This window comes from Beta vulgaris, chromosome 9 (genome assembly GCF_026745355.1).
Source record: "Beta vulgaris subsp. vulgaris cultivar EL10 chromosome 9, EL10.2, whole genome shotgun sequence".
Classification (NCBI taxonomy): Eukaryota; Viridiplantae; Streptophyta; class Magnoliopsida; order Caryophyllales; family Amaranthaceae; genus Beta; species Beta vulgaris.
In genome coordinates, this window is record NC_079210.1 from 48,364,681 (window position 1) to 48,378,790 (window position 14,110).

Genomic DNA, 14,110 nt, shown 5'->3' on the forward strand with positions numbered 1-14,110 from the left:
ACAAGAACTAGTTATATACATCAAATGAAAACATCAGGATTGGCTCGAGTATTACCTAATTACTATACCATAACCCAAGCCAAAACCCATTTATGTGAATTTGGCCCCCTCCATTGTTGGACAGTTAGAACTTGTAAACCTAACAGCCTTCACCTACCAGTAGTCCAGAACCCAGCTAATAATAATAGAAAGGTTTTGCTTGTCCCACATGCTTGATCTTCATGAGACCAAATGACTCATATTAGAATACTCAGTCAATGATATCTGCAGTTTAACAACCTCTTCAGTCTACACAAACAAAATGCACATAAAATAAGCCCTTCTTTTTCAGATCCCTGGAATTAATGTGTCCATAAATAACAAGGCTACCTTAAATCAGGTGCAACTTTTGGAGGGAAGAAAAAAAAATAGAGAAAAATCTGCCAAATATAATCACTGAAGGCAATGTTTTCTTCGACATAAAACAACTGAATTGAACTAATTGCAACTGAACTCGACTTCTTGCAACTGAACTGAACTGAAATAAATTAAATTATAACTAAGAAATGATAGTTGGAGCTGAACTAAACTAATTTGAACTGATTGCAATTGAACTGAACTGAATTGAACTGAACTGAATTGAACTAAACTAAACTGAAAATAAGCTGAGGAGAACAGGCCTGAATTAGCACACAATTATAACCTGATAAAATGAAAGTTCACAAGTAAACACCCCAAATTTCCCTCTACAACAAAGAAATCACTAAAGAATACAATCCTTAATAAAAGTACAAAAAATGATTTAACAAGGATGTTCATCTCATTTTCATTTTTTGTCAACTTATAATTTGTGCACAAGAATCTCTGAAAGACTCAAACTAACCATTAATCTCAACAGGATACCTATCAATACAATCCAACCAAGGACTCTTAGGTGACGGCTTAACGTTCCGCAACGCTTGCCAAACTGCACTATTACACTTAAATCCAGACCCAAATGCAATTTGCCATACTCTATGCCCTTTCTTCATCCTTCCTTTAGCTTCAATGTACCCAAGTTCATACCAAATCGAGCTCGAAGACGTGTTCCCAAACCTATGAAGCGTCATCCTAGACGCTTCAACGTGCACAGAACTCAACTCTAGGTTCTTCTCGAGCTCATCAATCACCGCCCTTCCACCAGCATGAATACAAAAATGCTCAAACGCAAGCTTAAAATCAGGAATATAAGGCTTAACTTTAACATTGAAAAACTTCCTTACAACAAGTGTAAAAAAGAACAACAATTGTTCACTTATAGGCAACACAAGCGGACCAAGTGTAGTAATATTAGTCTTGAGTGCATCTCCAGCTATAGCCATCAAATCTTTAGATAATGAAACTCCAGTTTTACCAACATCATCTTGTTCCTGATACACACACTTAAATGCCTTATCATCTGCACCACGATGAGTTCGAACAACATGAACAAGTCGATACTTAGCTCGAGCTCTATCAATCGATTTATTCGATAACAAGACCACTGATCCCCCAACACGAAACAAGCAATTAGGAATAAGCATTGATTTCTTATTCCCAAAATACCAGTTCTGTGTAATATTCTCAGTACTAACTACAACAGCATAAGTATTTCTATGAACTTGTAACATGTCTTTCGCAAGATCGATTGCAATAACACCAGCAGAACAACCCATACCACCAAGATTAAAACTCTTAATATTACCTCGAAGTTTAAACTTGTTAACTATCATAGCAGATAATGATGGTGTTGGATTAAACAAACTACAATTAACAACAAGTATACCAATATCCTTAGTTTTTATACCAGTATGACTTAACAGATTTTCTAATGCACTAAACATAACTTGCTCAGATTCTTCCCTGGCCGCCTGCATAGACGGCCGAGGTGGAATCGAATGCATTGCTTCAGGAACCACAGTTTCTTCCCCTAATCCAGAACGTTCTAGAATCTTCCTTTGAAAATCTAAAGAAGATTCCTCAAAATCTCCAGTTAATCTAGAATGTTCTACAAAATCACTGAACTTAACTTTGAACTTATTTGGTGGATAGTAAAGTGAGAAATCTACTAAGTAAATAGATCTAGGTCTTGTCATGATATAAAGAGTGAATCCAAAAACAAGTATAGTACAACAAATTATGACACTAAATATATTGTATTTAAGATGAACCCAAAGATGGTAAACGTCGTCGTATTGCATCTGAGAAGCTTGGATTAAAATTACAGACATTAATGGAATTAAACAGAGAGTAAGTAAGTGAGTCATAAGGTAGTGATAACCAAGTTTAACATACTTGAGATTCACACTTTGGAGAAAATCTGGTAAACGACGTGATTGGTGGATCTGAACACCGTTAAACGACGGCGTTTGGGTGGTTTCCGGCATGATTTTGGGAGGTGGGTAATGTAATTAAGGAGGTTAATTTAAGTGGGTTAGTGTTAATTTTGGGAGATAATGACTAATTTTGAGGGAATGTTTGGTGTTTATATAAGAAAGGAAAAAACAGAGGAGAGAGAAAATTTGTGTGAGGAAGAAGATCTAAAAGCGGTGGTAATGGCAGAAATTAGGAGGTGGGTAACGTAATTAAGGAGGTTAATTGAAGTGGGTAAGTGTTAATTTTCGGATATTCTCAGTGAATTTGCGGGTATTATGGAGAGCGTTTATATAGTGGGAAAAACAGGGGAAAGAGGAGAGAGAAATTGCGTGAGAGAAGAGATCTGAAACTGAAAGCGTTGGAAATGGCTGAAGAAATGTTAAATTAAGTTTTCGAAAAGTAAGTTGCAACAAATTTAGCACAAATTTACAGAGATTGTAAGTACGTAAGAGAAAAAGGGTTGAAATTTGACTTGTTTGCAGAAATTTGCAGATTTAATAGAAGTATGAATAAAATGTTGAAGTTGTTGGAGGATTTTACCTCTTTTTTTTGTGGGAACTTTTGTTGTTGTTGCTGGAAATTGATGTTTTTATGCTGCTGCACAGTTACAGTACAATTTCTCTGTTTTTCTGATTGTTTCTGAGTTTTGTGGGAGTGGTGGACAGAGAAAAGGGAGGAATGATTGATTGGATGATTGTGTGATAATCAGGGTTAAAAGGGTGTAATATTTTTAATTTGTTTTGATTAAGATTGGAAGAGTTCAGTTTAGTACAATGAATATGACAACAATAAATAAATAAATCTACGCACAGAAAATCAAAAAAAGAGTACTGTAGAAGTATTTTTAAAGCTTTAATAGCAGCTCGAAAGCTAAGCTTAGTTAAATTTTCTTGAATTGTGTAGTCTTTGACTCCTTGTCCCACTTTGTCGAAGTTGACATTTTTATGTTAGGATCAAATTTGCAAAAAAGAATCACCTTAATAGAAGTGTTCTTTTTCTTCGATATACTTTTAATTTGCCATATTGGTAAGTACTTTAAGAGATTAGATAAAGTTGTAGTTATTCTTAACTTTTTATTATTTGTATTTAGTGGTTGTTTAGTTTACATTAAAAAAATGATTTCTCCGTTTCGAAATAAGTGATATGTTTCTCTCGAAAAAAATTTAATTTCACATAATAAAGAAAAGTGTTTTACTTATTATAAAATCTATATAAATATATTAAAAGGCGTGTGTGACAATATATATACGCCACGTGTCACCTTTGTTATTACACTAGAATTGTTCAATGTGTACATAAGTCATGTCAATTAACAAAACTAAATTTAGCTTGCAACAAGATTTAAACCTGTGGCCTCTTGCTATTATAACATGACACAATTATCATCTCAACTAACTTTTAATCATGCTTTAAGTGCCCACAATAAAAATTTAAATTACTTTCTAGGAAAAGACATAATACGATAAGAAGCCACCAGAGAATCAAACTTGTCGGTAAAAATAAACCCGAAGGCCATAGCTTTGCATTATGAAAAAAGAAAACCTCACTTACAAAACTATAGAAGTGGAAGTAAGGATGTGTAAATCAATGAACATTAAAAAAATCTAAAAATCTATTTAGCATGGAAACTCTCATGAAGAACATGTTTCCCATTTTCGAAACTCGAGAGGACAAAATTTCTTTGAAAGACCAGCGACGTCGGCACTCATAGGAATGTTTCGGGAGAAAATATGACCAGTCCCAGAGAAGTAAAAAAAATGTCCCAAAAATAGCCAAAATTGAAGGTTATAATACATGCTTTCGGACTTTTCAGGGGCCCGAGCTACGGCCGCCACGAGATGCGTCCTAGGGGCATGGGTGGTCATTGAAAGAAGTCATGTGGCTTAAAAAAAATACGTGGATGTCTTTGCGTTCATCTCAAGAAAGTTTTAAGTTTCACGAGAAATGAAAAAATGGGGTGTTTAGAAGCTTTTCGAAGCAACACAAATATGGTGTTAAGCACCCGCGCAACATTACAAGTCATGTTGGCTTTCCTATTAACTTTTCGGGAGAAAATATGACCAGATCCGGAAATGTCCAAAAATTTCTCAAAAACAGTCAAAAATGAAGGTTATATAATACACGATTTCGGACTTTCCCATGGCCAGAGCTACAGGCGCCACGGGATGTCTCCTAGGGAAATGGGAGGTCATTAGAAAGGAGTCATGTGGCTTGGAACGAATATATGGATGCATTTACGTTCATGGCATGGTAATTTTGGGTTTCATGAGAAATGAACAAATGGGGTATTTAGAGGCTTTTCGTGGCAACACTAATGGTGCAAAACACCCGCCCAACGTTGCAAGTCATGTCGGCTTTCTTAGGAACGTTTCATGAGAAAATATGACCAGACTCGCAGAAGTCCAAAAATGTCCCAAAAACAGCCAAAATTGAAGGTTATAATACACGCTTTTGGACTTTCCCGGGGCCCGAGCTCTGAACGCTACGGGATGCCTCCTAGGGACATGGGAAGTCATTGGAAAGGAGTCTTGTGGCTTGGAACGAATATGTGGATGCCTTTACGTTCATTTCGAGGCAGTTTTAGATTTCATGAGAAATGAACACATGGGGTGTTTAAAGGCTTTTCGATGCAACACAAATGGTGTCAAACTCAAACACCCGCGCAACGTTACAAGTCAGGTCGATTATCCTAGGAACGTTTCGGGAGAAGAAATGACCACGCCCGGAGAAGTCCAAAAATGTCACGAAAACATCCAATGTTGAAGGTTATAATACACGCTTTCGGACTTTCTTGGGGTCAGAGCTCCGAACGCCACAGGATGCCTTCTAGGGACATGGAATGTCATTGAAACAGAGTCATGTGGCTTGGAACGAATATGTGGATTCTTTTATGTTCATTTCAAGACAATTTTGTGTTTCACGAGAAATGAACAAATGGGGGTGTTCAGAGGCTTTTCGAGGTAACACAAATGATGTCAAGTACCCCCACAATGTTACAAGTCATGTCGGCTTTCTTAGGAACGTTTCAGGAGAATATATGGCCTGGTCCGGAGAAATCCAAACATGTCCCAAAAACAGCCAAATTTGAAGGTTGTAATACACATTTTCGGATTTTACCAAGACCCAAGCTACGGACGCCACATCATGCCTCCTAGGGACATGAGAGGTCATTGGAAATAAGTCATGTGGCTTGGAACGAAAATGTTGATGCCTTTACATTCATTTTTCGAGGGAATTTTGGATTTTGCGAGAAATGAACAAATGAGGTGTTCAGAGGTTTTTCAAGACAATGCCAATTGTGTCAAGCATACACGCCAGGTTACAAGTCACCTCGGCTTTCCTAGGAACGTTTCGGGAGAAAATATGACCAGGTTCGGAAATGTCCAGAAATGTCCAAAAATGTCTCAAAAACAGCCAAAATTGAAGGTTATAATACACGCTTTTGGACTTCCCCGGGGCTCGAGCTCCGAACACCACGGGATGCCTCTTAGGGACATGGGAAATCATTGGAAAGGAGTCTTGTGGCTTGGAACTAATATGTGGATGTCTTTATGTTGATTTCGAGGCAGTTTTAGATTTCACGAGAAATGAACAAATGGGGTGTTTAGAGGTTTTTCGAGGCAACACAAATGGTGCCAAGTACTCGTGCAACGTTATAAGTCACGTCGATTTTCCTAAGAACGTTTAAGGGAAAAATATGACTAGGCCCGGAAAAATCCAAAAATGTCACAAAAACAACCAAAATTGAAGGTTATAATACACACTTTCAGACTTCCCCGAGGCCTGAGCTACGGACGCCACGGGATGCGTCCTAGGGGAATGGGAGGTCATTGGAAATGAGTCACGTGGCTTGGAACAAATATGTGCGCGTGGATGCCTTTATGTTCATTTTGAGAAGTTTTAGGTTTCACGAGAAATGAACAAATGGGGTGTAGAGGCTTTTCGAGGCCTTCTTTCATGATTGGACTAACCAACACCAACTACGGGGTTATAGTTTTATGTAAGTAAAATTGGCCTCAATACTCTAAATTATAGTTTGGTTGCACCCAGCCAACACCACCAATTATGACTTGTAGCCTAACCAACACCAACTACGGGGTGGGGTGCAGTCTGTACCATAAAAACTCACCGTCTTCGGCAACATATTAGGCTCCGGCTTCATTTATGGTACGGAATACAACCATCCCATAGTTGGTGGTGTTTAGGCTACTAGTCGTAGTTGGTGCTATTGGTTGCACCCGAGCTATAGTTTAGGGGGTTGAGGCCAATTTCGCCTTTTATGTAAGGAAAAGTAGAGTCATGAGAATCTTGTTTGATTCATCCCAATATATATGTACACATATATATTCAAATTAGGGTTGTTTTAAACATTTCCAATACTAATTTACAAAGAAAAATATCCTTAAACATAGATATATAATGCATGAATAATCTAAGATATATTCCAATAGCTGTATCAAGATTATTTTTTTAACATATTTTTTTAAGAGATTATTTTTAACATATAATTTACCTAAAGTATACTGTAAGAGCAATTTTAGTGTTTCAGGTGGAAAAAAAATCAAAGATATATTAAGAATAAGATCATAATGGAATTATAACCATACAGGTAAAAAAAAAAACTAAAGTACCATGTATTTGATTTTTGAAAGATATATTACTTTTTTTTTAAAAAAATATATTAAGAGAATCTATATTTACGCCCTTTTACATAGTACTCTAATACAATTTATTTCGAACCCCCTAACTCAATTCATGAGAATCGAACACATAACCTATGGAAAAAAAAAAAAGGATGGAAATTCTTCCACCTCCTCATTCTCTATAAGCTACTCTACGTTATGGATATGATAGGGAGAATACAATCAAACAAATGTCTACTTCAATCTCAATAGGCTTACGCATATCCTCCATGTGTGGTATAAAGATCAGATCAACTTGGAAATATGAAAGCTAAATTCAGGGTGAGGAAAGGGCCGTTTTTTAGTTATAGACAAAAAGTCACATATGAAGAAATGTCCATGTATGGTGTATGTCTATATGTGAATATGTGATTCAAGAGTTTTTTTTAATCAAGGAACAATCAAAGGCCACGAACTTTTATAAGCGGACAAGCAACAATTAGTACATTGTAATCAATTGAGCGTGAACTACACCCGCCAAACCACACTGTGTGTTAGTGTGTATTTCAATGTGATTTATCTTGACCAAATTCCAACTTGCCATTCTACCCATTCAAATTTTTTCGTCTCCGATTTAAAAAACAATCAAGGAAATTTATCAAAACTATATCTTTTATAACAAGTTTTTTTTAGAGAAACAACTTTTTTTAAAAAAAAAATATGGTAAAATAAGATCTTAAAACAAAAATTTGTGAGGAACAACTTGACTTATTTTCCAGCATTGGCTAACAATATTTCGTCGTTGACTCATTAAAACCTAACATATGCAAAGTACATGAGATGTGACCTTGCATCTCTTATGTTTCAACTCTATTTCAGTATCTTACTCCATTTTTCAATATTGACTAAGTATTTTTCCGTCATTAACTCAAGCAATATATGTTGGATAGTGGAGAAAAATGGGATTGAAAAATATAAGATATGTTGGACATGTTCCTTGTACATATTTGGTTTTGATTAGTAAATAACGGAAAATGGGTCAAAGTTATTCTTCGTAAAAAAATTAAAGGTCTTCTCTGTCGAACTTATTAAAATGGTGGTTTCCGATAAATTGTCCAAACAATTAACAATTATATGTTGTCTTTGTCATGCTGGAAAGTAAATTTTTTTGAATTGTATAATGAATTTTTCTTGTAAGACTAATGTTAGAATAATAACACTGAGTGTGATAGATATATTGGATAAATATGTCACTCAATCCCACTAAAGTTAAGTATTAAAATAATTTTTCAAATATATATTTAAGGAAATGAAATATGAAATCCTGAAATTTTCATATTTTCGTGGTTATACTAAGCAACAATTGATTATAAAAATAATATCATTGATGCGTGATTATGCTAAAATATCTAAACTAAACTCTCTTTGTGGTTTTTTTTATCAAATTTTCATAATTTTTACAAATATCTAAATTAAAGTTTTTATTGGTAAAAAATGTGCATTTAGGAGATATAGTTAATGCTTATTTTTATCCGTTAAGGTTACATATATTAAAACCGTGATTCTAATGGCTACATTTTTATAAAACACGTTTTTCGATGCATATCCTTAACCATCTAAATCCTTTATACACGTGAGTAAAATTGATAAAAGAGAGATATTATAAAATCTCACCTAACGATAAATCTAACATTTCACATCATGATATTTACATATACAAAGAATTTTATGATCAGCATTTTCTAACTCCATCCATATAAAATAAACCATAACTATTAAAAAGAAACAACTATAGTATTCAATAATCGGCATACATATAATAAAATATTGGACAACTAGATTATAGGATCCATTCTCAATCGTAACAATATATAAATAAAACCTTCAATAATCTTAATCGTTTTCCCCCATGATTAACCATAATTGTGGGCGAGGAAGGAAAACAAGTAAGCTTAGACATGAAGATCCATGCTCAATAATCGATATAAAATCTTCAACCATTTTATTTCACAAATGACGAAGTCATAGATTCTTTAAGTAATCGTAGTACTTCATGTCATACTCCATTATATAAATAACTAAATAAGCTTGCTCTAGTAAAATCGTTGAAAAGGTCATAGAAAAGTGGAATTTTTTTAACAATCTCAATTGTTTTTATAATGCTACCAGCTTTATTGTACCCCATGTCTCCATCCCCCCAAAGCGGGAAATGTAGACCTTACGTCTTGCGCGCATTTTTTTTTTGTTATCTGATGTGAAAGCAGGCCTCGTACGCTATGTATAGAGAAAGCTAGGAATTTGCTGAAACCATCAACTATATAGAAGGGGTTTGATAAACATCGTCCCAAATTTAATAGTTTAAGACTCTTTTTTCGCTCCTGAAAATTTTAATAAAAGATCGATTTTTGCTCCTTACAAGAACAATCCCATGTATCAAGACCTAGGAGTGTTTATGGGTGTTTAATCGTTTCGAAATAACATTTTGGTTCACTCTTTTTGGGAATAGTTTAGGTCGGTTACTGCTTAAGCGGTTAATTGTTTTTTCGGTTAGCCATTAACCGTTATTTAAGTTAACTATTATGTTTTACTCAATGTACATATATATATTTTTATTTTTTGGGTACATATATTTTAATATTATATATACTCTAATACGAAATGTATTATAAAGTAGATGATAAATCTATCGGAAAACATAACTAACACCAAGAATTCACTCCATTTACTAATTAGAGTGTCCATATTAATACTAGAGTTTCCAAATAATCAAATACTTACTCCAATAGTTATAACTTAGTAACGAATGTTAGAAATAATGTAATTGTTTGAAAATGTTTTCACAATAATTAAATAGAGAAAAAACGGTATTTCGGTTAACTGTTCATTCAAAAATCATACCGTTTAACCGTTAATTTTATCGATTCGGTAATTGTATCATTATAACATTTTTTTACCAATACGATTACCACCCATTTAAACTGCCGTTATTTCGATATTATCGATTTCGATTTTTTGATGAACACTCCTATCGAGACCTGCTGCATCGTACTCCTATGTGAAAGTTGAAACGGGGAGCAAATTATATTTTATGAACGACGAAGCTTGTGGAGTAGTTCTATTGTGGTAATGTATTAACTTCGATAGTATTAACTTGCTTTTTGCAAAAAGGTTTTGTATTGAAACTTGCGGTAATATAATGCAAGTATGCAACTCTGTCCCAAGCATCTCTTTAAGTTTATTTTCTTAATTAATTTCAATTACCATCTCTAGAGAGCTTTTTTTTTTTTTGATCAAGAGAGAAAGCTAGGAGGTGTCTACAACAAGAGACACCCCCTAAAACATCCCAAAGGATGGTTACAAGATACAACATACAAACAGCAAGGTAAACGGGAAGAAGAAAAGGGAGCACAACGAAACACTTGTGGAAGCTCCGCCGCGGCTAACACCTTCACCCCAGGTCCAATCGAGTGAAACCCGTCACGGGGGGAAGGGGGGAGATAAACACCACAAAAACTGAGATAGCTCCAAAACCTTCTCAAAGACCACCATACCTTGAATCGTCGCCAACCACGGAGACGAAAGAAACACCGGCGACGTGAACACTCACGAAGAGAGCATTGACTAGTAATGAAGTTTATAAAGAAAAGCACATAAATAAGATTATTGGGTTAAAATATTGGCCCAAGACAACTCAAGGAAGCTAAGGGAAGATGGGAATTGAAGTCAATAACTTACAATTATATGGGTTAAATGGGCCATTTTCTCTGTAGACTATTGTCCAATTGGTCTATAAGGCTATAAGATAATCCACTTAGAACTACAAAAAAATGGCCATATTAATAGACAAATCTATACTACAATAATAGGCCCAAAAAAAGCTTGGTACCGAAAATCCTTGAAAAATTATTGATTTTTGCGCTGTCAACCTTTTCTGCTTGAAGGTAATTTCTCACCCATTATTGAATTCGAAGTAATTTTCTGAGAATATCTGTTTGTTGCAATTTAATTGAGTTAATTTAGCAATCAAATCAATTGATACTTTTCGAGGAAAGAAATTGAGGGATTTTTTCGATGTTTCCGAAAAATTGAAGGTTTGTTTAGGGTTTATGTTACTGTATATCGTCAGTTAGAAGTATAAGATTTAAAGTTTGTAGTTTAGTATTATATATTTGGGCAAGAAAGTTTCAATTTAATTCATTAGTATGCGTTTGATTCTGATTTTTTGGTAATTGAGAATGTGATTGTTTGAGCTAATTTTGCTTGTTTTAGGACATAAATTTAGAATATCACATCTCAGATTGAAAGAAGTGGGTATCTAGTATGTAGTGTAATTACTAATTAGATCCTTGTAAATATTAGTATAGATAGATAAAAAGTTAGAATATGAGCTGAGTTAATTCGTCTAGCCAAATGTAGATTCCATTGCTCGGACTCGGTACGAGCTTGCTATGTTCAGAGATTGCTATATGTTCTTGGTTGAATTATAGGGAATTAGGGAGTGTAATTTTGTAGATGCGTGTCGTTGAGCGCCAAATAAGAATATATGAGATCACAGATCAGTGTATCACCATTGTCTATTAGCTATTGTGATATTTTGGTTTTGATTTTACCACAGATGAATGAATGTTGTTTATGACAATTATGAACTAGGCAGCCTGGAGGGAGGTTTAATGTGAGAATATACGGGCACTACTCGGATCCCCAATATCCCTTAATCTAGATACCCTAAGAGTGTTTAGGTCCTTCTGATTATATTTCCAATAACTTGATAAAGTTATTAATCTCTTGTGTGCACTACCCTTTATCTCAGAAACAAACGTTCAGGTGCCATTTGATGCCATCTGAACAAGATTCTTGTTTCTGACTCTGAGCTTTGATTACGGTTTCTTTGATCCAGGTATAAACTCCATAGGGTTCAGTGAGAGGGGACAAATAAAAAGTGTTTAAATGGATCCTCGATGTGTGAAGTGCGGTCGTGGGATTGAAAAGCTCTACATTCAATATTCGCCAGGAAATATCCGACTTTTAAAATGTGGCAACTGTAAATCAGTTGCTGATGAGTACATTGAGTGCGAGCTCATGATCCTCATCATTGATTTGATCCTTCACAAGCCCCAAGCTTACAGGCACTTGTTGTTCAACATGCTCCACCAGAATTCAGATTTTAACACCTTATTGTTCAAATCATCTTTCTTGTTCCTTTTCCTTGATGCTTATAAGTTATGGATTTTGAATGAGAGCTCTGAAGAGTGGTCGGGTTTGAGCTTGGGATTGAAGAGTTTAGGTTGTGCCCTTTTGGGAAATCTGGTGTTCTTCTGTGTTCTTTTTGTGTTCTCAAGGAGATTTTTTACTTTTGTTAAGGGCTTTTCTGGGTATAAAGAAGTGTTGCTCACTATGGTTGTTTCAAGTTACTTAAAGGTTTATATGTTGTCCATGTTAGTCTGGGAATTCCCTGCTTCAATGGTTTATATCATCGATTTGTTTGTTATGTCATCAAATCTAGTAGCTTTGCAAGTGATCACTGAGTCTTCCTTTAGGAGATGTATTGGGTTATGCCTCGGTGCTCATGCTCTAAAGTTCTTTGTGAACTGGATGCTGAAATAGTGGTGATTTTGCTGTCAAGTTTATTGGGTTCTTCATCCACATAATTTTTCTTTACTTATCTTTTTTCTACTCAGATTCTTGATGAAATCTGGAAAAGCACGCTATATAATGTTATCTGGTTTTCTTAATCTAGAAGAAGGTTTTGCTCATTTAAGTTTCACTTTGAGCATATATTCTTAATTAGAAGCAGGTTGATACCATGGAATCTGAGAAAAAACAAGCTGAAACTATATTATCAGCTACTGCACCAACTCCAGCCATTACTTCATGCCGGAAGAAGAAGAAAGAAGATGCAACTTTCCTCGAGGATGTGAAGGAACATATAAATGAGTTTGTCAATGCTTCAATGGATGAACACAAGTCATGTTTTACTAAAACCATTCAGAAGGTTTTTTCCCTGATTGCTTATCAAGTTCTATAATGTTTTTGTTTTTTACTTAATGCTCAAAATTTTCTTGTAGGGCAGATGTTTGGAATGTCAAAGGTAGTGGCAAAAAGGAGTTCTGAGGGGCAGGAAGTAGAGAGTGTTCTACCACTGGAGACGACAATTGCAAAGTAGATCTGAAAACACTTCATGTATTAGTAATCATCTTTCGCAAAGGTAGAAAATACGCTTCAGAGGGGAAGCATACAAAACACAGAATTGAAGGCGAGATTAATGATATAACAGTTTCTTTTGATGTTAGTTATCAGAGCACCATGAACTGTACCTGCTGTGTACAGAATCATATACTGTCATTTGCTTATTGAAATATTCAACTCTTTGCCAATATGCTTCCTATGTATCTTTTATCTGAACTTTTGTCGAAATGTATGGATATTCCTATTTCTGTTGTTGATTGCTTTGCATTTACGCTGCAAATGGAGGAATCAACAGTTCTTAGTCCATCCATAGTCTATTAATCGGTGTTGGTATCGCCATTTCATTTTGAACTATTTCAGAAAAATGTCATGTAAGATGGAACTCTCTCTGGTGCTCGTTCTTCGTCAGTGATTTTCTTTGCTGTGTTTTTAGTTTCTTTAGTGCATATGCATCTTGCAATTTTCATTTACAGAACATGTTGATGTTATGTAGAGAACAAAAGGAGGGGTGATATTGTATCTTACCATGGAATGGACTCTACTACCTTTATCTTGCTCCTCACAAACTATGTTTTGTAAATAGTCTAACTCGTGAAATGTATCTTATTTTTGATTAGGTATTGTTATTTCAAACAAATGCCTAATTGCGTGCTACGGGCTAATTTTTAGACAATATTCGGAGCAAAGCAGATACATATGCTGCAAAATAAGAGATAGACCATAGCCTAAACTCCACCGAGTTCATTAGCAAAGAAGGAGATCAACCAGACAAATGAACAAATCACGAGTAGATAGATGCTCATAGATCATAACATAGACAAATAAGAACAATTTGCTCGCGCGTGTAATTATTCAAAATGTTTATTTCGAACAACTGTACGTTTATCTACTACGTAGTTTGATATTTCACTAAAAAAAATAGTGTTAAT

The 14,110-nt window shown here is 35.0% G+C and overlaps 3 protein-coding genes across 6 annotated transcripts; 2 read left to right on the plus strand and 1 right to left on the minus strand.

Annotated features, from left to right (window-relative positions):
- Positions 1-645: 645 nt before the first annotated feature.
- LOC104904349 (3-ketoacyl-CoA synthase 4) lies at positions 646-3,113 on the minus strand. Its single transcript, XM_010692570.4, has one exon. It carries the CDS (start codon positions 2,382-2,384, stop codon positions 858-860), a length of 1,527 nt encoding a protein of 508 aa, XP_010690872.3. The 5' UTR covers positions 2,385-3,113; the 3' UTR covers positions 646-857.
- Positions 3,114-10,825: 7,712 nt separating this feature from the next.
- Positions 10,826-13,438, plus strand: LOC104904350 (hypothetical protein). Of its 3 annotated transcripts, none has more exons than XM_010692571.3 (3): positions 10,826-10,936; positions 12,784-12,987; positions 13,066-13,438. In XM_010692571.3, exons 2-3 carry the CDS (start codon positions 12,799-12,801, stop codon positions 13,156-13,158), a joined length of 282 nt encoding a protein of 93 aa, XP_010690873.1. In that variant the 5' UTR covers positions 10,826-10,936; positions 12,784-12,798; the 3' UTR covers positions 13,159-13,438. The 3 variants fall into 3 exon arrangements, with proteins under 3 accessions (XP_010690873.1, XP_010690874.1, XP_010690875.1); XM_010692572.3 differs by having other exon boundaries at positions 10,827-10,936; positions 12,790-12,987; XM_010692573.3 differs by lacking the exon at positions 10,826-10,936 and adding an exon at positions 10,955-11,086.
- On the plus strand, positions 10,827-12,791 carry LOC104904351 (protein ARV 1). 2 transcript variants are annotated; one of them, XM_010692575.4, is made up of 2 exons: positions 10,827-10,936; positions 11,893-12,791. In XM_010692575.4, the coding sequence occupies exon 2, from the start codon at positions 11,943-11,945 to the stop codon at positions 12,597-12,599; it is 657 nt and encodes a 218-aa protein (XP_010690877.1). In that variant the 5' UTR covers positions 10,827-10,936; positions 11,893-11,942; the 3' UTR covers positions 12,600-12,791. The 2 variants fall into 2 exon arrangements, with proteins under 2 accessions (XP_010690877.1, XP_010690878.1); XM_010692576.4 differs by lacking the exon at positions 10,827-10,936 and adding an exon at positions 10,955-11,086.
- Positions 13,439-14,110: the final 672 nt, after the last annotated feature.

What these genes read in the sequence shown, in the direction of transcription:
- LOC104904349 (XM_010692570.4), bottom strand. Translation starts at nt 2,384, where the DNA reads ATGCCGGAAACCACCCAAACGCCGTCGTTTAACGGTGTTCAGATCCAC.
- LOC104904351 (XM_010692575.4), top strand. Translation starts at nt 11,943, where the DNA reads ATGGATCCTCGATGTGTGAAGTGCGGTCGTGGGATTGAAAAGCTCTAC.
- LOC104904350 (XM_010692571.3), top strand. Translation starts at nt 12,799, where the DNA reads ATGGAATCTGAGAAAAAACAAGCTGAAACTATATTATCAGCTACTGCA. An exon ending in TTACTAAAACCATTCAGAAG is followed by an intron (nt 12,988 to 13,065) that starts GTTTTTTCCCTG and finishes CTTGTAGGGCAG; the next exon opens with ATGTTTGGAATGTCAAAGGT.